The sequence below is a fragment of the Ascidiella aspersa genome, chromosome 1 (assembly GCF_963924565.1).
Source record: "Ascidiella aspersa chromosome 1, kaAscAspe10.2, whole genome shotgun sequence".
Taxonomy (NCBI): Eukaryota; Metazoa; Chordata; class Ascidiacea; order Phlebobranchia; family Ascidiidae; genus Ascidiella; species Ascidiella aspersa.
Genome location: NC_139447.1, coordinates 18,195,363 through 18,222,650, shown reverse-complemented (window position 1 = coordinate 18,222,650; position 27,288 = coordinate 18,195,363). Strand labels below are relative to the sequence as shown.

The window sequence follows — 27,288 nt, the reverse complement described above, 5'->3', positions numbered from 1 at the left end:
ACTTACAGGTTCGGGTTCGGTTAAGGTTCCTGTTTTTAAAAAAATATTTAAATATTTGGTTCAGTTCTGGTTCGGCTCCTTAAAATCTTACATAAAACGGTTCAGGTTCGGTAAAGGTTCGGAAAAAATGACCTAAAACCGGTTTATAAAGCTCCGGGTCGGTTTTGGTTCGACTCCAGCTGCTTTATTACAACTTGGCCCACCATACGAAACGAATTGCTTTTGTTGGCCCGCGACAAAATATAGCTGAGATAGATACCGTAGGTCTACTGGTGATCCGCCTCTGATGTATTCTGTACAATAGAATACAAAGGGTGCATGCATAACATTTTAATAAAATAACAATAAAACAGTTGAAATAACATCTATTTTAACTTAAAAAAACAGTGTAGAACAGCAGCAAAGAAAATCTGAATATGTTAAACGACGCGGTGACGCCTTTAGGCTGAAAAGATTTCCTTCTAAATTGGCCAAAGAAAGTACAAAATAACAAAATATGCGTGCGAATGCGAATGAATTTGGGGTGTAGGCCTAGGTATAGTTACTTTTATTGCCGAAATTCAGTTTGCGTGCGAAACGGAAATATTGTTCGACGTCTTTGGAAAATTGAAACAACGCACTAAACTAGACGACCAGAGCGTCGCGATCACGCGAAGCAGTATGAGAACCTTCGTTTTAATTATAGTCTTATTGAAAAAAGAAAAAAATTACTTTGTTTAATATGGTATGCGAAAGTGAGATTTAAAATAATTTCGATTAAAGGGTTTTACCTTTCTAAAACTTAAATACTTTTAAAAAAAAGCAAAAAAAAAACGATACATGCGTATAGCACAAAATTGTTCAAAATCTAATATTTATTGGAATCCGTTGCAATGTTTTAACTTTAATGTGACCACACTAATTCTAAACTGAAAAACTGCGTCGACAGACAAACGTGTATATTGTCAGATTTATTTTAGATATAAACACTCATTATAGCTATATGGTGCAAATAAATTCATGACGCAGTATAAATATGTGCTTTATAGGACCATTGTCATTTCGGCGAAATAATTTTTTGGTAATTTTTAGGATTTAAAAAAAAAAATTTCCGCTGTTTACCACATATTAAATATATTAGGAATTGAAAGATAAAACAAAATCTAAGTAAATTGTTAGCTAAAAAAGGACTGGCAATTTATTACCTTAAAGTATAAACACTGCTACACAATAAAATACAAACTTAATGATGTGAACAACAGTGCATATTCACCTAATTGAATTTTTTAAGCCTAATATCTTTTAAAGAATCATTGGATAATCAAGATCGAATTTTGAAAACTATCCGAATTAAGGAAGTTTATAAAAATTGCTATATAGCTACTATGGAACACACTAAATAAAATAAGATTGGTCTCTCACTCATCTGATTAAGAAATTTCCAGCGAAATGACTTTTTCGAAGCCTAATATTCGTCAAAAAATGTTGACAATTTACGCGTATAGAGAAGAAATCAAGGGCGATTTTAAACACTATCCGAACTGAGGAAGTTTATAAAAATCGCTATGCAGCTACAAGAGAACACGCTAAATAAAATAAGATTGGTCTCTCACTCATCTGATTAAGAAATTTCCAGCGAAATGACTTTTTCGAAGCCTAATATTCGTCAAAAAATGTTGACATTTTACGCGTATAGACAAGAAATCAAGCGCGATTTTGAAAACTATCCGAACTGAGTAAGTTTATAAAAATCGCTATGCAGCTACAAGGGAACACAGTAAATACAATAAGATTGGTCTCTCACTCATCTGATTAAGAAATTTCCAGCGAAATGACTTTTTCGAAGCCTAATATTCGTCAAAAAATGTTGACATTTTACGCGTATACAAGAAATCAAGTGCGATTTTGAAAACTATCCGAACTGAGAAAGTTTATAAAAATCGCTATGCAGCTACAAGAGAACACAGTAAATAAAATAAGATTCGTCTCTCACTCATCTGATTAAGAAATTTCCAGCGAAATGACTTTTTTGAAGCCTAATATTCGTCAAAAAATGTTGACATTTTACGCGTATAGAGAAGAAATCAAGGGCGATTTTGAATACTATCCGAACTGAGGAAGTTTATGAAAATCACTATGCAGCTACAAGAGAACACAGTAAATAAAATAAGATTCGTCTCTCACTCATCTGATTAAGAAATTTCCAGCGAAATGACTTTTTTGAAGCCTAATATTCGTCAAAAAATGTTGACATCTTACGCGTAGACAAGAAATCAAGAGCGATTTTGAAAACTATCCGAACTGAGGAAGTTTATAAAAATATTGAACTTATAAAAAACTAATTGCTGTATGATATCATTTTTTATAAATTTTGTTATTTAGAATGATTATAAAAACGACTAAAATGGACTATTACGGTTGACTCTAAGCTGGCTACCTCGGAACCTGGATACCACTCCCGACATACATGGATGATGTTCTTACACTTGGCATCGATGTCGTTGTCCCACCACCTCCTGAAGTCGTTGGTGCCAAGTGCAAGAACGATGTAGCTCACGTTCTCGAACCGCGTCCCATCAGCCAGCTCGATCGCACCATGGTCGATCTCCCCGCCTGGGATCGAAATCGCAGACAGAGAGAACACCTCGCTCGCGCACGTACCACCTTGAAATACATTAAGATGAAAGTTACATGTTTTCATTGTTCATGAGTTGTAAAAAAATATATCTGCTCGTAAAAAAATATCGTTTATATGGTCTGTATGTAAAAGTCCTTTTTGAAAAACAGTGTTTATATACATTATTATTAATATTAGGACATTTAAAAATGCGCAATTAAAATTAAGCTTGTAAATTGACATAAGCCAGTAAAGTAAACAAAGTACATTAATGCCAATAAAGGAAGCAAAAGTACATTATACCTGACCAAACGAATACATATATATAAATTGGCTTATTTATCATTCTAGGCAGATGTTGGAATTTTTTACATTAAGTAGAATTTCGCCTTTTCTACGTGAAGAGGTTTTTATGCCTTTGAAATCCACACGGTATTATAATTAGTATATACTGGTCTGTTTCGTCATAGCTAAGCATTGAACAAAAACGTTTGTATGTGTTTAATTAATATTTTAAAAGGTTACTTGTAAGCAGGGAGTCGAACCGTTTGACTTTACCGGTTCAGGTTCGGTTCGGGTTCAATAATTTTTTCGGAATCCGGTTCAGTTCCGGTTTCGGTTCGGAGTAATTTAATAGTTCCGGTTCAGCTCCGGTTCGAACATCGCTATTTCAAAACCGGTTCATAAAGTTCCGGTTTAGATACAATATAATTTGCGTTAAATCTCAAAATGTGGGTCGACAAATGTAGAGAATAATGTTTGAATTGTAAGTCATTTAATCTAAGTTACGTGATGTATTAAAAAAACAGCAACTCATTATTGAAATATCTAAAAAATAAAAAATAAAAGGTTTTTTCATTCAATAATCATATTTTTTCATAAAATTTCGAATATGGCGTAACTTGACTCTGTAAAATAGAAGTTGTGACGTCATGCAGGAGCGAACCGCTTTTATTTACAGGTTCGGGTTCGGTTAAGGTTCAGGTACTTTCAAATTATTCGGTTCAGTTCCGATTCGGCTCCCTAAAATCTTATAAAAACCGGTTCGGGTTCGGTTACGGTTCGGATAAAATTGACCCAAAACCGGTTCATAAAGTTCCGGTTCGGTTCCGGTTCGACTCCCTGCTTGTAAGTGATGGTTCGGATCCAAATTCAATGTAGATAGCCTAATAAAGTTGCGAAACTTTAAATACGCTTGTTAAACTGTACAATTTATACAAATGCAACAATAATTTAGCCTATTTTATAACTGCTTATGATGCTTACTAGTAATGCCGGGAAACCTTTATTGAAAATTTTACAATGATTAAACTGTGCGAAGAAGTTATTAATTTGCCAAGACATCTTAATACTAGCCAAAAACATGTATAGAGCGAAAGTTTTTAATCTCTCTATATTACTGCGATTATCAAAAGCGTTTTGGATTTAATAACTCGCCTATTAATGCAATTGTCTAAAACAAACCTTTTCTAAGTTTATTTTACCTGCGGATAAACGATGTTCCGGCCATTGCTGTCCGTCACCAGAAGCACCGAAGGCAGTCTGGACGGCTCTGGGCGAAGGTAGGCCGTCTGCTTCCCGCTCACACCGAGAGTGTACTTCTTCGTCCTCGTCCGATACCCTCGAACCCTCTCCTTGCGTCGAAACATCTCTTTCCTCTCTGTAAAACTTACTTAAAAACTTTCGTCAACTCGTTTATGAACAAGCAATAAACAAGTAAAATGCCAGTCACAAGCCCACACTCCCTGAATCAGGTATGAAAACTTAAGCTGTGTTTTAAACCTGTATAGGTCAATAAAATGTAAGTCGATGCAATCAACCCAGGCCAATAATCACACTTTTGCTTTTCAGTAAGTCGCAGTTGGAAATAAGCAGATCAAAAATCTTAAGCTGAAAGCAAAAAACATTATTCTAAACATCGAAAAAGTGATTTAAAAAAAGCTAAACTCAAGGATGGTAATACATCAACCATTCGAATATGTTAACAGGCACGTATATTTTTTATACCGGTACGACACATGGTATTGTTTATGTGTACTAGGCGAATCGCATTTGCAAGTCACACACATCTTAACAAGATCTATTTAAACGTTTTAAACAGTATCCTGCAGTGGTAATTTTTTTATCAGTATAAATCAACTTCAATCAACCTTATTCAATGAAAAGCATTTTAAACAGCTTTGATCAAATTAGGCCAAACGCCATAGTTTAATGTTTTATGTCTACCATATAAAAAGTGGGTTTGGATAATGCCTAAACTTGCAGTAATAACACTAAACCTTTCCTACATTTTTTTTATATTCACATAGGACATTTAATGTTGGATACAAAAATTTACCGAAATTAAGTACCCTGCCAAAAATGCTGAAAATTGACATCAACATATAACAAATTTACGGTAACATGTAGCTGTTTTAATTTAGTTTGAGCACGTGAAACTAATTTCTAAATCTGTAATATTTAACTTATTAAACAGCTTCTTGTGTTTTACTACAGTTTGATTAAGTCAGATTAACTATGATAAAACTGCTAAGCGTAAACACTGCTATTTTACCACGGTTAACTAATGAAACGTTTAAACGAAGAAACAAAATAAGAAAAAATGATAAATTTGAATCCAGCATGTTTTCTACAACACAATGACCATTGTCGCGTAATGAAAAACCGAAATATGCGTTTTTTAAATACGAAGAATCACAAAATACAAAAATTTTATGGCAATAAAAATGTAAAATTGAAACTTACTATCAAAATAACAACATATTCATTTTTTTCTCGAAAGTAAGTTCGGAAAATTCACCAAACTAAGAAAAATATATTGGCTAGCATCTAAATATCAAAGCAGAATTTCGGATAGTTTTCAAAATCGCCCTTGATCTTCTCTATACGCGTAAAATGTCAACATTTTTTGACGAATATTAGGCTTCGAAAAAGTCATTTCGCTGGAAATTTCTTAATCAGATGAGTGAGAGACCAATCTTATTTTATTTAGTATGTTCCACAGTAGCTACATAGCAATTTTTATAAACTTCCTCAGTTCGGATAGTATTCAAAATCGATTCTTCTCTATGCGCCTAAAATGTCAACATTTTTTGACGAATATTAGGCTTCGAAAAAGTCATTTCGCTGGAAATTTCTTAATCAGATGATTGGGAGACCAATCTTATTTTATTTAGTATGTTCCATAGTAGCTACATAGCAATTTTTACAAACTTCCTCAGTTCGGATAGTATTCAAAATCGCCCTTGATTTCTTCTCTATACGCGTAAAATGTCAACATTTTTTGACGAATATTAGGCTTCGAAAAAGTCATTTCGCTGGAAATTTCTTAATCAGATGAGTGAGAGACCAATCTTATTTTATTTAGTATGTTCCATAGTAGCTACATAGCAATTTTTATAAACTTCCTCAGTTCGGATAGTATTCAAAATCGCCCTTGATTTCTTCTCTATGCGCCTAAAATGTCAACATTTTTTGACGAATATTAGGCTTCGAAAAAGTCATTTCGCTGGAAATTTCTTTATCAGATGTGTGAGAGACCAATCTTATTTTATTTAGTATGTTCCATAGTAGCTACATAGCAATTTTTATAAACTTTCTCAGTTCGGATAGTTTTCAAAATCGCCCTTGATTTCTTTACTATACGAGTAAAAATACTGCCATATTTTGACGAATATTATGCTTCGAAAAAGTCATTTCGCTGGAAATTTCTTAATTAGATGAGTGAGAGACCAATCTTATTTTATTTACTGTGTTCTCTTGTAGCTGCATAGCGATTTTTATAAACTTCCTCAGTTCGGATAGTATTCAAAATCGCCCTTGATTTCTTCTCTATACGCGTAAAATGTCAACATTTTTTGACGAATATTAGGCTTCGAAAAAGTCATTTCGCTGGAAATTTCTTAATCAGATGAGTGAGAGACCAATCTTATTTTATTTAGTATGTTCCATAGTAGCTACATAACAATTTTTATAAACTTCCTCAGTTCGGATAGTATTCAAAATCGCCCTTGATTTCTTCTCTATACGCCTAAAATGTCAACATTTTTTGACGAATATTAGGTTTCGACAAAGTCATTTCGCTGGAAATTTCTTAATCAGATGAGTGAGAGACCAATCTTATTTTATTTAGTATGTTCCATAGTAGCTACATAGCAATTTTTATAAACTTTCTCAGTTCGGATAATTTTCAAAATCGCCCTTGATTTCTTTACTATACGAGTAAAAATACTGCCATATTTTGACGAATATTATGCTTCGAAAAAGTCATTTCGCTGGAAATTTCTTAATCAGATGAGTGAGAGACGAATCTTATTTTATTTACTGTGTTCTCTTGTAGCTGCATAGTGATTTTCATAAACTTCCTCAGTTCGGATAGTATTCAAAATCGCCCTTGATTTCTTCTCTATACGCGTAAAATGTCAACATTTTTTGACGAATATTAGGCTTCAAAAAAGTCATTTCGCTGGAAATTTCCTAATCAGATGAGTGAGAGACGAATCTTATTTTATTTACTGTGTTCTCTTGTAGCTGCATAGCGATTTTTATAAACTTTCTCAGTTCGGATAGTTTTCAAAATCGCACTTGATTTCTTGTATACGCGTAAAATGTCAACATTTTTTGACGAATATTAGGCTTCGAAAAAGTCATTTCGCTGGAAATTTCTTAATCAGATGAGTGAGAGACCAATCTTATTGTATTTACTGTGTTCCCTTGTAGCTGCATAGCGATTTTTATAAACTTACTCAGTTCGGATAGTTTTTAAAATCGCGCTTGATTTCTTGTCTATACGCGTAAAATGTCAACATTTTTTGACGAATATTAGGCTTCGAAAAAGTCATTTCGCTGGAAATTTCTTAATCAGATGAGTGAGAGACCAATCTTATTTTATTTAGCGTGTTCTCTTGTAGCTGCATAGCGATTTTTATAAACTTCCTCAGTTCGGATAGTTTTTAAAATCGCCCTTGATTTCTTCTCTATACGCGTAAATTGTCAACATTTTTTGACGAATATTAGGCTTCGAAAAAGTCATTTCGCTGGAAATTTCTTAATCAGATGAGTGAGAGACCAATCTTATTTTATTTAGTGTGTTCCATAGTAGCTATATAGCAATTTTTATAAACTTCCTTAATTCGGATAGTTTTCAAAATTCGATCTTGATTATCCAATAATTCTTTAAAAGATATTAGGCTTAAAAAATTCAATTAGGTGAATATGCACTGTTGTTCACATCATTAAGTTTGTATTTTATTGTTTAGCAGTGTGTATACTTTGTGGTAATAAATTGCCAGTCCTATTTTAGCTAACAATTTACTTAGATTTTGTTTTATCTTTCAATTCCTAATATATTTAATATGTGGTAAACAGCGAAAATTTTGTTTAAAAAAATCCTAAAAATTACAAAAAAATTATTTCGCCGAAATGACAATGGTACTGTAGGTATTGCAGTAAAGTAAATGTGTGATTTTTACTGGTTTTGAGTTAAGGACGAAGAGCAATATAAATACGTTATATGCATTAACTGGCCAGTTGCGACTGGATTATCAGATCCGCCAGCAAGGAAGGGGATTTTACATAACTAGATGCATAGACATGAGACATGTATTGGCAGTTTGCTGGTCTAGAATCCTACCACAACGCACATTATTTGGGTTAGTTGCTGATTTGGATTTTGGTCAACTAATATTATAATATTAATAATAATTTCTTGAACGCAGTATTAGGATGCTAGATCAACGACGTTTAAATGGGCTTTTTATAGTATGAGTGTTTAAGACTAATGACTTTACAATTTAAAGCTTTTATTTTTTGTGGAAATGTAGTTTACATAATAATTCAATATTTTAATTCTTACAGTATTCATTGGTTTTTATTAATTTGTTTGTTACAGTTTCTATATGAAATTCAGGTTTCACTGTTAAATAGCAAAAAATAAGACTTCAACATAAAAAAGCATGGTTGTGTGAAAGCTAGTCAATATCTTTCCAGATTGGAAACTTTGGATTTTGCGTCGGGGAGACGATTTTGCAGCATAAATATGCGCAGCTGCCGTTTTTCATCTCCTGTTTGGGCAAACCCAAACGCAGGATATTTTTCTCTCTTTTGACTTTTGTTATTCGTTCAGGTTGGCTGTTCAGCAAAATGTGTGTTTTAGGCAATTGACAACAAGCCTTTCTTTTTTCTTGCTAAAAAACGTTTAGCTTGGCACAGCCCAGGTTGGAAAGTTTGGCCTGCGCGGGGGATTTATCCCCGCGCAGTAGCACTTTCAGCCACGGTCACAGCCGCGCATTTTATAGAAAATGTGTTCAGCCGCGCAAATCTGACTCGAGCAAACGCGCAAAACTTCAGCCGCGCAAACTTCTGTATGAAACTTATCAAGCACAAAAAAAATTGGCGGGCCGCATACTGAAGTTGCATAACATTTTTTAACGCTAGTTTATAAGACGTATATAATATAATGCATCATATAGAATCACTTGCGAAACGCTAAAAACGCACAGTTCGGCGAATTGGTCACGCATCAGTGGACAACGGTCACATGTTTAGTGACGTCAAATTAGGCAATTTCGAGTAATTTTGCATATTAAATGCTATACTATCCAACTTTTTAAATATTTACCTGCGCACTGCGCCCGCACACCAACCAAAAATTGCGCAGTGACCAGATTGGAAACTTTGGATATTGCACGGGGGAGATGTTTTGCAGCTGAAAAAATGCGCGGCTGAAAATAAAATTTCGACTTGAACTTGCACGGCTGAAAATAAACCACCAGGCTACCGAACGTTGTAAGTTGCGATACTATAATAAACTTACAGGTTTACAGTGTTCATGGAATGCTTGAAGCACTGAGCAATTTTTGGTTGGTGTGCGGGCGCAGCTAAATATTTAAAAAGTTGGATTGTGTAGCATTTAATGTGCAATATTACTCGATATTGCCTAATTTGACGTCACTATACACGTGACCGTTGTCCACTGATGCGTGACCAAAACGCCGAACTGTGCGTTTTTAGCGTTTCACAAGGTATTCTATATGATGCATTATATTATATACGTCTTATAGACTAGCGTTTAAAAATGTTATGCAACTTCAGTATGCGGTCCGCCAATTTTTATTGTGCTTGTTGTGGCCCTTGCACCATTTTAGTTGTGCAGGCCTGATTTAAGGTGACACATTTTCGGTCATACACAAGTGATGAGTGAATAAATGTGACGTCAGTATTACAGGAGCCATACTGACGTTTCTATTATGTTAATATACTTCTCGTAAATAGTAAAGTTTGTTAAATCCCGTATTTATATTTTAGTAGTATTACTCATTTTTAGGTAATTTAGTTCCATAACAGAAGTTTGCGCGTCTGAAGTTTTGCGCGTTTGCTCGAGTCAGATTTGCGCGGCTGAACACATTTTCCATAAAATGCGCGGCTGTGACCGCGGCTGAAGGTGCTGCTGCGCGGGGGATTTATCCTTTTTTTATCCCCCGCGCAGGCCAAACTTTCCAACCTGGCGCAGTGATTCAAGTATTCTATGAACGCTGTAAGTTTAATATAAATTCGCAATTTACAACTTTCGGTAGCCTGATGGTTTATTTTCAGCCGCGCAAGTTCAATTCGAAATTTTATTTTCAGCCGCGCATTTTTTCAGCTGCAAAACATCTCCCCCTCGCAATATCCAAAGTTTCCAATCTGGGGCACAGCTAATGTTCCTCGCTGTTCAGGGTCTGCATAAATATCCAAGTGTTTGCTTTGCTTCTAAAGCAGTGGTTCTTAACGTTTTTCTACCACGCCCCCTTTGGTGATTGTCCTGTTTCTTGGCCCCCCTTAAATGTTAAACAATAATCATACTAAAAAATTGGTATTTTTGGATTACATATCAATCACAGCATGAGTATTAAAAAGTGAACTCTTTATCACGTGAAGCAGGAAAAAATTGCGTTTATTTGGTTTTGGGTACGTTTAGTCTTGGAGACACATAAAAAATTACTCGTGCTCAATATATTGGTTAACAAAGAGCTGATTTTGACAAGCATTGTGTGAAAAAATTAAACATTGCGGTAATACTTTTTCAAAAGCGTGATGACTAGGGATAGGGATGTTCAAAGTAGTATCCCAAGGGATTCTAGAACTGTAGGTTTAGAATCTAGATTAACGAATCCAGAATATGGAATCCTGTTTTTTTTTTGTTAAATTATTTAACCTTGTTTTTGTTTGGGGAAGACAGCGCTAAATTACAAAACAATTTGCTAACATGTGTATATTATAATAGAAAATATTCTCCCAAATGTTCAACATTGTTAATAGCTGTCATTTGGAGAAGTTGTGTAAACTGCAAAACATGTCTAGGTTGTTGCAAAACTTAATAGGTTTGCAAAGTGAGTAGAATGCAACGCACAATGAACTGTTCAGCAATTGGTGCAACAGTTCACAATGAACTGTTCAGCAAACAACATTATTTTGTGTCAGTTTTTCACAAACGTGATCTGTTATGCAGTCGAATAATGCACGGCAAAGAATACAACGTTACTATTGCCATAACCAATAGTTCCACGCTGTGCATAACCTCTCTGAATATTGGCTTAAAGTTGACCTTAATTAACCCTGTAGCGCATTTTGTCCAAGGCTAGCATGTTTTACCGGAAACGTTTCGAAATTGCGAACTCCGCGCCTGGTATTACACTTTAGTCACACGTCCAATAACACTTGATTGACATTTAGTTACTAGGCAATAGTTATCGCAAGACGCAAAGTAATTGGTTGCCCAAAAAAGCTAACTGCAGTAAGGCTACATTCAAAATGAAATCTAATAATACCTACACTCCAATCTAAAGCTAACTCTAACCCAAAACATTATATAATCACTAATGAATGTATCCATAGCCAAGCATGTCAGGCAAACAACCCCATCCTAATTTTGTTGTCTACAGGTTTTTGACCCTAGTCTACAGAAATAGTTAAATATTATAATAACTTAAATGTCAAAAAGTTGGTTCTAATTTTTCTATTTAAACTTTGTGGGAAAAATTCAACAAGCCAAATAGTCGAAAAATTGTAAAAAAAGGCATAGAAAAAGGATAAAAAAAGTTGTTGTAAAGTTGGCCAATCAAACCTCGACAACAAAATCTAGCATTCAATTAATCTGTTGAATGGGTAGTTTTTATGGCTGTCTACTATACTATTTTAACCTAAATTTGCAGCTTAGAATTTGCGAATTAAATTTTAAAATTATTTTCCCATATAGAAAAGTATATATATATTCCAAGGAATCAACAATCTTGCACAATATTTGTATGAACCAGTGCAAACGTAATGATCCTATTACTACTCACCTTCTTACTTCTACATTTTTTATTTACAGAGTTTAACATGAATAACTAATGAAATGCATACAGACATTTTTGTTTCTTTTTTTAATTTGCTGTAATATACGCATTTAAATGATGAGCAATGATAATGCCACAAATTCTAAAAATGATCTTGATGACCGTCAGTATAGAGAAAAATATCACCGTTTAAGAGAACAACATGAAATTGATAAAAGGGTAAGTTTTTATGTTTATTAATTCACATAGGATAATTATCTTATGTGACACGGAATCATGTGATTAAGAAAAAAATAGTTAAAATGGTTCAAGTCATTCCTAATTATTTCGGTTGCAGCATACGTTAAAAAGGTTGTGCTTTTTAGTTTAACTATAAAGATAAAGATATCTGCAAAACCCAATCCACACCTGATTGTTACTAGCAGCCAAGAAATTGAGTGACAAGAGAGATGCAATAGATTGCATAAAAAAACATAGGTGAATCTGTTGTGTAGTGTTGAGGTATGCTGGCTTCCCCACCAGGCTATCTATTCTCTTTTTTGAACAAGTGGTAAACATAATATCACCTTTTATTATGAAGCAGCAATTAATCAGCAAAAAAAATTTTCTAACATATGTGTATTGTTACTAAAAACATAAGAAATTTTTAAAATTCAAAATTTGAATCCATTTATGGGAATGGTTATTAAATAACTACATAAAAAGAATAAAAGCATTAAAAAGCTAGATGGGGTTGCGGTTGTTCTATATTTTGTCAGAGGATATTTTTTTATGGTTTAATAATTGGGTCATTATAAATAAGGTTATTTAGGTTAATTTTTGTAATTACACGGTTTATTCGATTTACGGTTTATATAAAGTTGTAGGCTACTTTCTCTTGACTTGTTTCTGCAAGCAAAAACAGATATGGGCCGAAAAATTTCTTGCGACTTACGTCTATGCATAATAACTTTAGATGGACATATACAAATCCCAAAACTTTTCCTTGACTTGTTTCTGCAAGCAAAAACAGATATGGGCCGAAAATTCTCTGCCATTCCTTCCGACGTAAATGTAAATATTTTTTCCACAAAAAAATGCTTATTGTTTTAACCCTCTCTCCTCCTTGCCCTCAAACCAAATAAAAAAAACAATTTATTTTCCCCTATTAATAGGACGACGCACATGTTCGCTTCGCGTCTGAAGGTTTGCTTTTGCTGGATGTTTAATGGCTGTTTCTGGTGATTTTTTTTTTATAATTTGTGATGTTATTGCAATCGCTATTTTATGACGTCATATCCGTCACTTTTTTATGACGTCATTAACGTCAGAACGAAAAACGGGGAATTCCCTAAGTTAAAAATTGGGGAATTCCCTACGTTGAAAATTTGGGATTCCCCCTTTTTGGATTTCTGGATATGCCCCTGCGTAGTACGTGTTTTTCAGAGTGACGTGATACATTTCAAAGAATTGATTATTTGTTGTTTGCCTAATGCATTAATGATAAATATAAAAATTCACAAATCTAAAGGCTTATAAAAACATAATGAACAGTTTTCATAATTGCATTTAGCCCATGGCAGGGAAGATGTTTAGGTTTCGGCTGTAAATATTGACATACTTGTGTCTGGCGTTTCCAAAGCAGAATCCTTTGGCGGAATCTGTTTCGCTGCTTTAACAGTGCCCCTTTGTCGCGTATTAACGCGAGACAGTCGGTATAACTGGTGTCGTTTTAACCAGATCCTTTTTTAGGAAATATTGCCACCGCTAGATATGAGTACAGAGCTAAAACTGATTTTACGATGACGTCACAATTTGTTTCCAATTCCTACCCTCAGCTGAAGGCCCCTAGGTAAATAGACTTTTAAACTCTTAAAGGCTCATCTACATATATGCCTCCATCTTGTATGGACATTTGAAGTCACTCCAAATTATAGTTTTCCTGTAAAACTCTGGACAAAAAACGGTCTTAAACAAACCAAAAAAACCATAAAAGAATTGGAGCAAAAACAAGATATGTCCCGAAAATAAATTTTCGGCCCATATAATTTGAGCAAAAACAAGATATGTCCGAAAATAAATTTTTGGCCCTTATAATAACGGCAAAAACAAGATATGTCCTGAAAATAAATTTTCGGCCCATATAACTAGACGCAATTGTTTTATCTTTTGTGTCAGGGTGTTTTTTTTTTACAGGACTTTTATAAGGATGGTTTGTCAAAGTAATTGGGTCAATATAAATAGGGTTATTTACCAGGTTATTTCTTGTAATGTTATTGCCCTTTGGTTTGTTGGTATTAAGGTCTATATCAGTGCTTTTTAACCTTTTTGCTGGAGTGGAACCCTATTGAAACATTCCACTGGCTGGAGGAACTCCAATGCAATAATTCCACTGGCTCGAGGAACCCCAGTGTGATAAACACACCTCAATTAGCTAGACAATTTAAAAATTGCGGAACCCCTGGACTGTACTAGCGGAACTCTGGTTGAAAACCACTGGTCTATATTAAGTTGTACTTTCTCTTATCTTTTTTCTTCAAGCAAAAACAGATGAGACTAAAATTTTCAAAAATATGTAATAGTAACAATTTAAATACGTAACAAAATAATATTCGTTTTCAGTGCTTATTGTAATACAAATTCACTACACTACTTGGCAGAACAAGTCATGTTTATGAAATTTTGCTACTGCTTAATAGGAGTATAGAGCTTAAAGAGCTTGTACGATGACACAACACTTATTTTGCGATTTTTGTTCCCTAACTTAAGGCCCCCAAGGTGAAAACCAAAAAAATCTCCCAACATACAAAGTAAAAATAATTCATTCGCCTTTATACATTTTTTTTGTTACTTCTAAAAAAATAAAAAAATTGTACTTACCTTAAAAATATATATTCCATGCACCTGCCAGATAACATCAATTAAATTTTTTTATCCCCTCTCCCCACACACACAAAAATGAAACTAAACCGCAGCAACCCCATCCTCAGAAAAATAAAAACATTCAGTTGACAGCCCTCCCAATTAAAACTGAAAAGTAAAAAGTGTTTAGCAGACATTATTGCATGACATGACATTATTTTAGGTTTTTTGGCCCCCCAAAAAAGACCCTAGGTGTGTGGACTCATAAGCCTATTATGCGCACCTACATACAAGTCTATGCCATGTCTAAAAATATGAAAAGTCTAAGATGTATTTATACTTTTTTTTAACAGTCACTGCTATGCCACCAGTGGGTCATACGTAAAATTTAGCTACTGCGTTGTGACCCACCAGTGGGTCGTACGAAAAAAATTACTGTTTTTTTTTTACTTTCACGGCGATGTGATGTTAATTGCGCCTTCAACAGTTTTGAGGGTTTATAATCTGGTACTCATTAAGTTAAACTAAATAAAACTTAACATATTCGGCTTTCTTTTTCAAAATTTATGTTTATTTAACTGGGTTCTATTTTTTCGCTAAAAAAAGCAGGGTCGTATCCAGAAATCCAAAAAGTGGGGGGTCTTGAATTTTCAACGTAGGGAATTCCCCAATTTTGAACTTAGGGAATTTCCTGATTTTCCTATGACGAGTAATGATGTCATAAATAAGAAAAAAAAATCATCAGAAACAGCCAATTAACGTCCAGCAAAAGCGAACTTTTAGACACAAAGCGAACACGTGCGACATGCGTCATCCACACTCCTGCCAGGCGCCAGCTGCGAAAGCGCTTAGCGTGCAATCGTTAACATCAGGAGAAAAACGAAAACAAGACCGTGAAATATATGTGATTGATTTTGGTAGATCCATGTATGGGACTACGCTACATTACAAGCACATCTCATCGTCTCTCGCCACCTGCAATACTTAACAAAGATCGTTTTTCCCGTGTGTTTTTCGATTAGCGCGACATATAAAACTACTTCGAAGAAACGCGATAACTTTAAGAGTTAGTCTTTTAAATTTCTTGCAAGTTTTTATTGGTCCGAACCCCCAAAACCCCCCTTGGATACGCCACTTCTTCTAATACACACTATTGTAAAGGTATTGTGCCAGGCAATCACTCTGATCTGTCATCAAGCTTGTCGTAAGAGCTTAATTTTCCTCAGCAAGTGCCTTTTATCACAAAATGATTTTCTACCTGCCCTTTAGTTTCTACATACTGAATTAGGAACAGCAGCAAACATTCCTAAAAAGGCAGCAAACATTTTCCCAAAAAGAACTGAATACACACTTTTATTACAGGATTTATGATGCTATGCTATATTTATTCTGTAACTATGAAGGTCAGTTATAACTTTTTTATGATTCATAGGTACTGTTGGCTCAATTCCATTACCAAACAAATACTCTTCAGCAGCAGCATCAACACCAGTTACAAGAACATTTAAAGGTAATATGAGATGATGGTCAAACTTGCATTAACAATAAAAGCTAGCAGAAACAAAACTTTATTTTTTTCTTATTATTGTGAACATGACTTGCAAATTATCATTAAATATGGATAATTCTCGGTTTCTTATTGTTTTCCAGTTGCATTTTTTTACCATAAAAGTTATTTTCCACTTAATTTATTTTATAAAAAGTCAAATTTTTATACCAAATCTTCATAAATTGAAATTGAAATGATTTTAAACCATGAAAAACCTGAGAAGTCTAAATACATAACAATGTGTTGACAAGTAATAATATTTAAACCAGCATATAAGTTATGTACCATTTTTATTGTTAAAGTTGACCTTAAGTAACCCTATAGCGCATTTTGTCGACGGCCAGCGCGTTTTACAATGTAATGTTACTTTTGCATCTTAACGCATTTAGGGAAATTGCAAACTCCTCACCTGACATTAACGTTAGTCGCTCGCCCAATAATGCTTGATTGACACTTAATTATCAGGCGAAGTTTATTGCGAGACGCAAACTAATTGGTTGCCTGCAAAAATGCTGACACTGCACTACAAGTTTACATTTAAAGCAAGAACTATAAATGTGTAGCGGCAGCGACAGGCCTTTATCTAAACTTACCACATGCGTTTGTACAATTAGGCGTGACAACCGGCAGTAAAACATTAAATTATATCGGTTCCATTTACCCGAAATAAACCGCAGAATTGGATTCGAATCCCATCTGGATTCAAGGATTCAATATTCTACTTGGAATATCCCTACCTTTGATAATGGTTTTTGCCAAAGTGACATGATTGTAAACAACAGGCCTATACGTTTAACTGCCTAAACACAGCGCAGTGACAATGCTGATCCAGTAATTAATCTGTAGTCATATTCACTGTTTCTTATGTTGTAACATCTCTATGTGTAAGTTGGCTTATTTTATTTTAAAGGAAAATGCCTTTAATGCCTATATTTCAGTGTTGCTTATATATAAATGCTTGTCGTTTAAACTGTGCATTATCATTTTGCAAAGCTTTTTCACATATTTACAATTGTTTTGTTGTTTATGTTTGCTTCTAACCAGCAGTTCCCAAACTGGGGTCTGCGGATCAACTGGGGTCCGTACAGAAATTTGTAACATTTGTCTATTGAACCAAAATAAGAAAACAAATTGATGGCTTTCGTAACAAACAATTGCCATATAGGATGTTAATTTTTTAATTTAGCGATGGCACTTCGGAGTGGCCACATGTGGAAGCTATAACCAAAAAGCGCAAAATATCATTTGGTGACTTAATGATAGCTTCGCTGTGTTGTTGTTTTTTCGCTATGTTGCATGGCAACGCTAAGGTATTGCTTTGGTGACCAACAAGAAATTTTGAACCGCAACTATTTCATTTGTTTACTAATTGCTAATTCTGTATTGCAGTAAAATAAATAGGATGCTTTTCAATTAAATGAACCCTAGAAAGTCGTTTTGAAGTGTTAGTTTGTTGATATTATTAATAGTTACACATCTAATACATATGGTCAGTTGTTCAGAGCAAAAAACATCTGTAGTGTTGTCCGAGCATCTATGATGGACAATTTTATGAGTGAATTTCACCACAAACAGAGTTTCAGCTTTGCCTTACTTGTATGGAAATTGTTGTTAGACTGAATATTACAGACAGCAAAAATTATATTTTTGGATTTGGGCCTTTGCACACTTGAGGTCATAGAAAATTCAAGTTATAGAAACATTATAAAAATCAAGTGTAGTTCTAAGTAAACACTAGAAATTTTTGCTCTTAAACCAGATGGTATTGGCTCATCAGCGCGAACAACAGCAGATTCCACCCCACCAACAACTTGAAGGCAGCAATGATCTTGTATTTTCCATTCAAAACAAGGAAAAAAAAAGTTAGTTTTTTATAAAAAATAAACTATTCATTTTACAATGTTCTAGTATGTATTACCGATAATTTTTTTTATGATAATGTCCACACAATGGAAAATTTCCTATTTGGTTGTGTCCTTACAAAACTGTTGCTTTTCATGCGAAATTTGCTATTCTTATTTTCCTTGGACAACAGTTTTTTTTTGCCTTATAGCAGGGGTTTCCAACCTGTGGTACTAGTGGTACGCGAAGGTGTTGGCGAGGAGCATCCGTTTTTTTCACAAAAATGCGATCTTCAAAATACAGGCCATGTCAATTGTTGACAAGGAGCACAGTTGCTTTGTAAAGTGTACAATGCTGTGAGACTGTGGGCATTAATTATGCCAAATGATTGCTCTTGATAGATATAATCTGCTGTTTTATAGCTAAAGCCTTAAGCTACAAATAGCGTTGAACAATGCTAGTTGTAAGCTAAAAATAGATAAAAATATGATTCAATTAAATTATTTTTCTGCTAAAGTGGTACACGTAACACTACAGAGAATCGTAAAAAGGTTGGGAACCCCTGCCTTTTAGTAACCCTATATTATATCTGGCCTGCGGAAAGTTGCCATTCTGGATTTCTAAAACATCTGCCAGGGTCATTTCATGTCAACTTACCTACCAGGCCATGTAAACCCATGGTTTCAGATTCCTAACACATGTTCACGGCGATGCGAATCATCAGTGGGTTATGCATAAAATTTAGCTACTGCATTGTGACCCACCGGTGGGTCGTACAAAAAACATTACTGTTTTTTTCACGTTCATGGTGATGGGATGTTAATTGCGCCTCAAATAATTTTGAGAGTTTATAATCTGGTTCTCAAAGTTAAACTTCAAAACTTAAAATATTCGGCTTTCTTCTTTAAAATTTATGTTTATTATGTTAATTTGGTTTATTGGTTCAAAATTATGAGCGGGTCATATTTTTTTGCTATAAAATAGTATGAAGTTATTTGAAGCTCTCTACGCCTACTTAGCGACAGTAATATCTAGCAGTATATCTCCGTTTTTGTTTTGTTTTTTTATCGCTAGTAAACCATAAAAATATTACTATGAATCCCTTGTTTGTTTTTCAGGGGTGAACAACCCAACAATCAGGGGGTTTTATGGCAAATTAATACAAAAAGTTGATAAAAAAAGATCAAGAAGGTTGTAGTTTTTGTGGTTTGGGTCCAAGGGTTAGGGGTGCATTTTTTTGAAGGGACTTTAAAAAATTAAATTTAAAAAATATTGAAAACCGTAAAACAAATAAACCAAAGTGTAATATATAATATTACAAAAATTAACCTGGTAAATAACCCTATTTATAATGACACAATTATTGAACCACCCATAAAAATAAGAAAAAAAAAAAAAAATAATACCCCCTAACAAAATATATGACAACCGTAACCCCATAAAACGATGCAGAATTCGTTTTGCAACAAGTAAAACAGAAATTGCTCACAGTATATATATTACCTAAGATCTATCACACAAGCAAATAGTTAAGCTTAACTCTATAAGTTGCTTAAAATGATGCGAGCCACCGGTTGGTCAAATCGCGTTGGCTACAATACAGTTTGTGTTTAACGCGTTGTGACCCACCGGTGTATAAACGATTAAACTGTCTGAAAGAACTTCTTAAAGCAAATAAACATGTCGACAAATTTTGACGGGAAATCTCTGCCGGCAGCTAGCTGTACAGAAAATGAAAGGTAATCACACCACAAGAAAACACCGAAAATTCGGGGTCGTAACGACCGTGTTAAATTTGTTTTTGAATTGTGTAGAAAGTGTTTCTGAGAAAAATGACAGATTTATTTTACTCATATACTTTTATACCTGGAGATATGACTATAAACAATCATGCCAAGTACATTATGCGTAAGACCTTAAAATTTAGAGCACTTGCCAATTTTGTTTATAAATTTTGATCGCCAATCGTCTAGTGTAGCCCACATGATGACAAATAATACCATTAGTAGCTAATTTTTACTTTACTGAACTTTCCAAATTTCTCTACACTCCAGCTAGTTACAAACTAAAATCTGTTTAAATTATTTTTTATTCAACTTAGTATGAACAAAAAGGGGTCAAATTAGTTTTTCGAGCTAACTATACCAACAAAAATTGCGCCCAATAGGAAGGCAGTCATCAAAAACCCCATCAAGGCTCATTATCTCTTTAACAAAGAGATATGCATTTAGGTTTGTTTTCCTGTTCCATCTTTGTACTTAATTTTAAGATGTTTATCATGTTTTTTTATTTTATTTGGGAAATACTTATTTACAACTGGCAAGAGTTTTCCAGTTAGACCAATAACAATAATAACTAGACGGGGGTGCGGTTGTTGTATATTTTGTCAGGGGGTATATTTTCAGGGCTTAGTGTTTATTTTAAATTTTTACTTAATTTTCAATTTACATTTAAATTTTTTTTTTTTTTTTTTTTTAAATATTTTGTATTGTGTACTTTATATTATATATTTTGTTTTTTATTTTCCTTAACTTGTTTCTGCAAGCAAAAACAGATATGGGCCGAAAACTTCCCCACTTAACTTATGCCTTTGATGCGAAAGGGGTTCAAATATGGCGTAGAATTTGGGGAATGATCGAAACATATATTTGATAAATAGAATTTACGTAGATAATGCGTATGGTCATTTTATTAAATTTTGACCAGCTTACGTGTTTGAAAAGCAAATATTATTATTCTCTTAAAGACTAAAAATGGTTTAACGCCTATGGTTTGCTATACTTTTGCAAACTTTTACTCGGTAATTTTTTACCATGGCTTGGGCCGAGCAATCACTGTTAAAACAGGCTTTAAATGTGTAGTTTTAAACAATATGAAAAACCCTATTATGTTCTCAATACGCAAACTATTAAATCGAAAGTTTTGCTAGATGTTTAGGCCTGATGTTGGTAGTATGCTGGTTGGAGCAAGATGCACGACAGGTGCTAACAGAGAGGCGTAGACTGCCTTAAGATTTCGCATTTAAACTTGCGGCAGTAAATACACCCTATTGACACTTAATTATTAGGCGAAGCTTATCGCAAAGTAATTGGTCGCCCCAAAAAATGCTGACGCCGCATTTAAAGCAAGCATTATAAATGTGTCGCCGATATTCTGCCTTGAACATCTACTCGAAATGCTTCCCTGCGTTAATTGTACGGTGGGTGAAACTTTATTCACGGCCTTACCTCTTTTTGTATTACCGCGACAATACGATGAAATACGATTTGAAGAATATTTGAAAAAATCGTATTTGGAGAATATTTGCTATTTGCACCTGTATATTATGTTACTCCAATCCAACATATCAACACACAATTTTAAGTTGTGTAGGCCTCGTGTTGATATGTTGGATTGGAGCAAGATGCACGACAGGTGCTAACAGAGAGGCGTAGACTGCCTTAAGATTTCGCATTTAAACTTGCGGCGGTAAATACACCCTATTGACACTTAATTATTAGGCGAAGATTATCGCGAAGTAATTGGTCGCCCGAAAAAAAACTAACGCCGCATTGAAAGCAAGCATTATAAATGAGTCGCCGATATTCTGCTTTAAACATCTCTACTCGCAATGCTTCCCTCCGTTAATTGTACGGTGGGTGAAACTTTATTCACGGCCTACCTCTTTGTGTATTACCGCGACAATACGATGAAATACGAATTGGAGAATATTGGAAAAATCGTATTTGGAGAATATTTGCTATTTGCACCTGTATAGTATGTTACTCCAATCCAACATATCAACACACAATTTTAAGTTGTGTAGGCCTGGTGTTGATATGTAGGATTAGAGTTGCCACCAGATTTCGCATTTAAATTTGCGGCCGTAAAATAAGTTGTTTCTTAAGAGCATTAAGTAATTTTACTAAAGAGAAGCCTCGTTTTAAAATGCAAGTCGCACGAGTCCAGTTTAGGACGTGCCACTTCGCACAATGAAAGTCTCACGCGCGGGACAATAAAGCACAGCAGGCGGTCAGTCGCTTCGTCACTTCACAAGCTGGACAAAGCAAGCGAATATGAACGAATTCTGTATGAAAGTTTTTCTGCTGCTAGATGGCAGTCGTTAGCTACAAAGTGCTAAAACGCAATATTTTAGGTTTTTACCCCCCAAGCAAAGCCCCCTGGGGGTGCAGCCTTATAAACTTTTACAAAGCACCTACATACCACTCTACGCCATGTCTGAAAATTTGAAGGTTCTATGATGTCTACTTTTTCTATAATGCTCTGGACAAAAATCGGTCTGAAACATGCCATAGCAAACCATAGCAAACCATAGCAAACCATATGAAACCAAAAAAAACAACGGCAATAACAAGATATGTCCCGAAAATAAATTTTCGGCCCATATAATAACGGCAAAAACAAGATATGTCCCGAAAATAAATTTTCGGCCCATATAATTCTCTTGACGTTAGGGGAAAGAGAGAAGTGATATTATATAAATGGTTATTAAAAAGGATGGCCTTAAGAAAGCAGTGGTGCCACTAGATCAGCCACCGACCTTAAAGTGATTTTTCGGCTCTTGTGCAAACTTTTTGGCACTTGCGCATGCGGTATAAAATTAGAGGGAACACTGGTACTAGTTGATTATTATATAATGTTTTCAGCATAGTTTATGAAATCAATCAAGCAGAACAATGATTTAATTAGTATCTCAGATTGAAAATATTTATTTTTCAGCAATTCAAGCTTGAAATATAGGCACAGGTGCAAAGAATAAAATATGATAATATGTATACTGTCTCACTTTTCTGCAACAGCACCAGCAAGTCGCCAATATTTAAGCAAAGCATTATATTTTTTTTTTTGAAATGTTTTTAGGTGCAGTGGCTTCCAATGCAGTAAAAAAACATTTACAAAAGTTTGTAATCGATCGACAAAAAATCAAAGTAATGGACAATTTCTCCAACCTCATGACAGAAAGGTAGGATTCTAATTAGAATGATTTCTAATTAAAACATTTTGTGTTATAAAGTTTGTTGTGTTATGATTATAATAAATTTATTGCAGTACCTTACAGTTACAATCAATAAACTTTTTTTTTCAAGTAAAACAATTCAAGATGAATCCATTTTAAGTGTCACATAATGTTGTCACATTTGTGTTCATTAAAAGAATAAGCACAGGGTTGTTCCTATGCAAAAATTTCCACTCGCCAGGTTGGCGAGCGGCTATCAATCGGCACTCGCCCAGACAAAATAACACTCGCCAAATTTGTTGGCATGTCGTCTGCAAATTTACGTACTAACGGGGCCATTTCTTGTTTTTTCGTTAACCTGTTTTATAGTTTCTATACATCAACATTATTTTATATATGAGTCTGGTCGTTTATTTACATGTATGGATGAATAAATTAATGACCCATAAAGCAGTTTACGCTTAAAACAATGCTTTTAGCAAAAATATTTTTTACAATCTTTAGTGAAAAAATAATTCTGACAATTTAATAGCCACCACGGCTTGCCTGTTTTCCATTTTATGAAAATCCTGGCGCTTTCTTAACACTATAGTTACTGGTTAAAACAGCAAGCAAATATGACTAAATGATTTTACGTCTTATAGTTGGTCGTATTAATTTTCCAAGGGCGTCCACAATGGTTTCGATTCGTATCTAAACATAAATAATTGCGATATAAATACTTTACCGGCAGTTATATTTTAAGCTTTGGCTTGTTTGACGGCTGTAAACTTTAAGAGATCGCAACAATATACTTACTTAGACTAATTGCTAATTCTCAGCTATAGTTTCACAAGTTGATGGTATTTCAAAATACCGTAGGGTTCAGTTAGCCTTTTCGGTGCCTCTAAACATCGTAAAAAAACACTACTTACAAATATTATTAGAACTTTTTGTTACCAAAAACTGCAGCGATTGGTGATAATTTTTTTATACGAACAATTCAATAAATGCAGTAAAGTTACATTCTTACCGCTGGATACATCACAAGTCCAATAAACTTTTCGAAAGGCGTGAACGATCGGGTTAAACATTTAAAAATTAACAACGTTTAAGTTAAACAATAAACCTCAACTATTTACCAGTTGCCACTGCAGCAATGACGTCTTTGATTGTTTGCCGGTGAAAGAATTTAGCCAGTCGGGCGAGTGGGTGTCATTCAGCACTCGCCCGGAGCGATTTGTACTCGCATTGGCGAGCGGGCGAGTGCTTAAGCCCAACCCTGAAGCATAAATAGCCTATTGCTTTGGAGGATCTATTATCTTGGGTTCATATGCATGGATCTTTAGCATAGCTTGACTATGATCAACAATGCCATATAGGAGAGCATCCTGGCAGAATCTTGCCAGCCTTCTGGTGACAAGCATTTTTGACCCAAATTCCTAGTTTTTTTCATTCTTGTGCCTAAAGCTGTCTTCGCCTAAAGAATGTATAAACCTTGTCGCGTTTAAGCATGGAGATTCAAGGAGTGGAACCAAAGGCGAAATACAACATACTGGTGTGAAAGTACAACATGCGGGTGCACATGTCTTCAGCGCCTTTGGGGTGAATAGATTTGCTTAAAACAGAAACACATACATGGCAAAACTGGTTTAAAGTTTGCGTTGGTACAAACATTTTTACATTTACCTAATTAAAACAGACAAAAAATATAGATTAGGGCAGTGGTTCTCAACCTTATGTCATCCTGTAGACTTTTATAAATTTCCCGTTAGAAAACAGCACCTGCAAATATGGTAATACGCATAGATTAAAGCCTCCTTAAAATTTAAGCTTTTCAGGCCCTGTATAGAATGAATCAAACCGTGTCTAATAATCGTTTTAATTGGAAACCTTACCGTGAAATCTTTTTCGAAACAGTTAATAATGTTTTTAAAATTATTTTGGACGAATCCACTTCACTTCTTAGTTGGACCACCACCCAAGTTTTTCATTGATTCGCCCTTGCTTTGAATGCAGTCCTCTATTAGGCACCAGGCAAATGAAATGGCACATGTATGAAATCTAAGAGGAAAAGGGTGCTGGTCCTAATAAAGTATTTATTAGAAAAAAACTTTTTTCCACCATCAATACAAAAACTGACGTTAAATCATTCACATAATTGCGATTTCTTACACCAATCCCAGATTCCCCCTATAAACCTCCTCCTATTGGGAAATTTCCACCCAGTTAGGTGGAGTGCATGGCCTGGTACCCCATGTATACGCCCGTCGCCCATACAAATGACTTGTCTATTTAATTTAAAATGTGACGATTGTTATTAGAGTACAGAGCACTACCAAAGTAAAACACACAAATAGTCGAACAAATCACCTTTCTATCAACAAAATTGAGTACCTTGTAAAATAATAAACAATGTATATGCCTAGAACTGCTTTTCCCCATTAAACAATGTGCTTAGAATTTGCATTTCCTAAAAAGTTAGCACACAGTCACTAAATGCAAGCCAAGCGCTTAAATCCACTTTTTTACCATGTGCATCCTTTGGAATTTTACTTACTAATTTTGTCCCAGTACGATTACTTTCATTTTGCTTAACTTATAGTAAAAACTTTTAGTAGTGAAATTCTTAACATAGAACTCCACTTTTCTATTCCTAGAGCAAGACATTTTTTTTAAGTATTTTCAATTCAATCATGACTAAATTATTGCATCATAATCATTTCAAGTGGCAACCTAGATTATTGCATCATAAGTAGTTTTCTGACCGTTTTGATGATGGCAGTCAGCTACATTAGCGGCTAAGACTGCAGTGTAAGCGGTAGCCGCACAGTTACTTTATAAGATTTTTCTGCTAGCTCGTATCACACACAAAATATACCTCAGAATTCTGTTAGACTACCGTTTATTTATAGTCACTGATAAACTTTGATTAGAATACAGAATATTGCGTAATATTTATTCGCAGTTCCTGAGCAGAAACTCGTTTGAGCTATTGGTTCATTTCTTTCGATCATAGCTATAGGTTTGTTTTTTCAACTAGGTCATTAGTTGCAGGTAGTTTTGTTAAAAGTTAAAATTGATCATTTGTTTGTAATAAATCATTGTTTCATTGAACTGTGTAGGCTACTACATCTGGTTGTCTGTGTCTTTTTCTATTAAATGCATATCAGAAAAAATATCTTTTTATTTTAATTTGAGGCTTGGGTCGTAAGATGTTCATAAAACTCAGATTTGGGTCTCCCTCAAAAAAGTTTATGAACCACTGTCTGATAGTATCTTAGTAATGCAGTTGGAAGGACCATCTACTTAGTATCTTAGTAATGCAGTTGGTAGCACGGCTGTTGTAGCAAAAACGACCATCTACGTCGATATAATTTAACGTTTTACCAGCAATGGTTGCGCCTAATTCAGGGGTGTTATAGAGCCTTGCAATTACTTCTGATATAAGGCTATAAAAATTATACTGTAATGGAGGTTAGCATTCACATAATTAGCCTATTTAAGCTTTTGGTCAAATATGAATGGTTTGCTTGAATAAATAAAGAAATGTTTTTCATGTGCAAATATACGTTTTTATTACTTGTTAAAAAGCGCTTTTAATATTCAAAATTATAGCTACTAAACTTTGGCACGGAAAGAAGTTATAAGATAAAAATTAGCACGCCGGCATGTTTGATTTGAACACCCCCTGGCAAGTGGTAAGTTTGGATAAAGTGCTGGCCTTGGACAATTTATGGTACAAACATGTAACTATTTACGAAGTTGGACCAATTTTTATAATTGGATTTTATCCATTAAAGCAGTTGTACCTTAATTCATTTTGAGTGTCAATTGCATTCCAAGCCAGCGTTGGAGGTTAATTTGTTATGTCAAAGAACGCTTTTATAGGCTTGTCCAGACAACAATTGGTCATTTTAATGTTCCACTTGTGTGCGAAAGCTACTGTAATGACGAGCAGGTGAAGTTGGCTACCCCTGCATTAAAGTATCATGGTCGCAGTTTTAAAGTAGTTTGCGCTGTTCGGACCTGTAGTTTGCACTGTTCAGAGCTGTAATAAGAGGAAAATGTCATTTTGTTGTAGAAGTTAGATCTCTTGTCGAAAACATATTTTTTTAAGAGGCTTGATTAATCAAGTATTCTGTAGCAGTTTCAAAGTAATTTACTCCGCTCAAAGCTGTAGTTATAATAGAAATGTCGAAATTGT

General features: G+C 34.5%; 1 protein-coding gene across 1 annotated transcript in view; it reads left to right on the top strand.

Moving 5' to 3' along the window:
- The first annotated feature begins 11,952 nt into the window (after positions 1 to 11,952).
- LOC146168141 (histone deacetylase 5-like) overlaps positions 11,953 to 27,288 on the top strand; it is a 69,488-nt gene continuing 54,152 nt past the window's right edge. The window contains exons 1-4 of the mRNA XM_083390862.1: positions 11,953 to 12,132; positions 16,187 to 16,264; positions 18,063 to 18,165; positions 23,006 to 23,108. Of these exons, the coding sequence (XP_083246988.1) occupies positions 12,028 to 12,132; positions 16,187 to 16,264; positions 18,063 to 18,165; positions 23,006 to 23,108 (389 nt within the window). The 5' untranslated portion in view covers positions 11,953 to 12,027. The remainder of the gene's footprint in view (positions 12,133 to 16,186; positions 16,265 to 18,062; positions 18,166 to 23,005; positions 23,109 to 27,288) is intronic.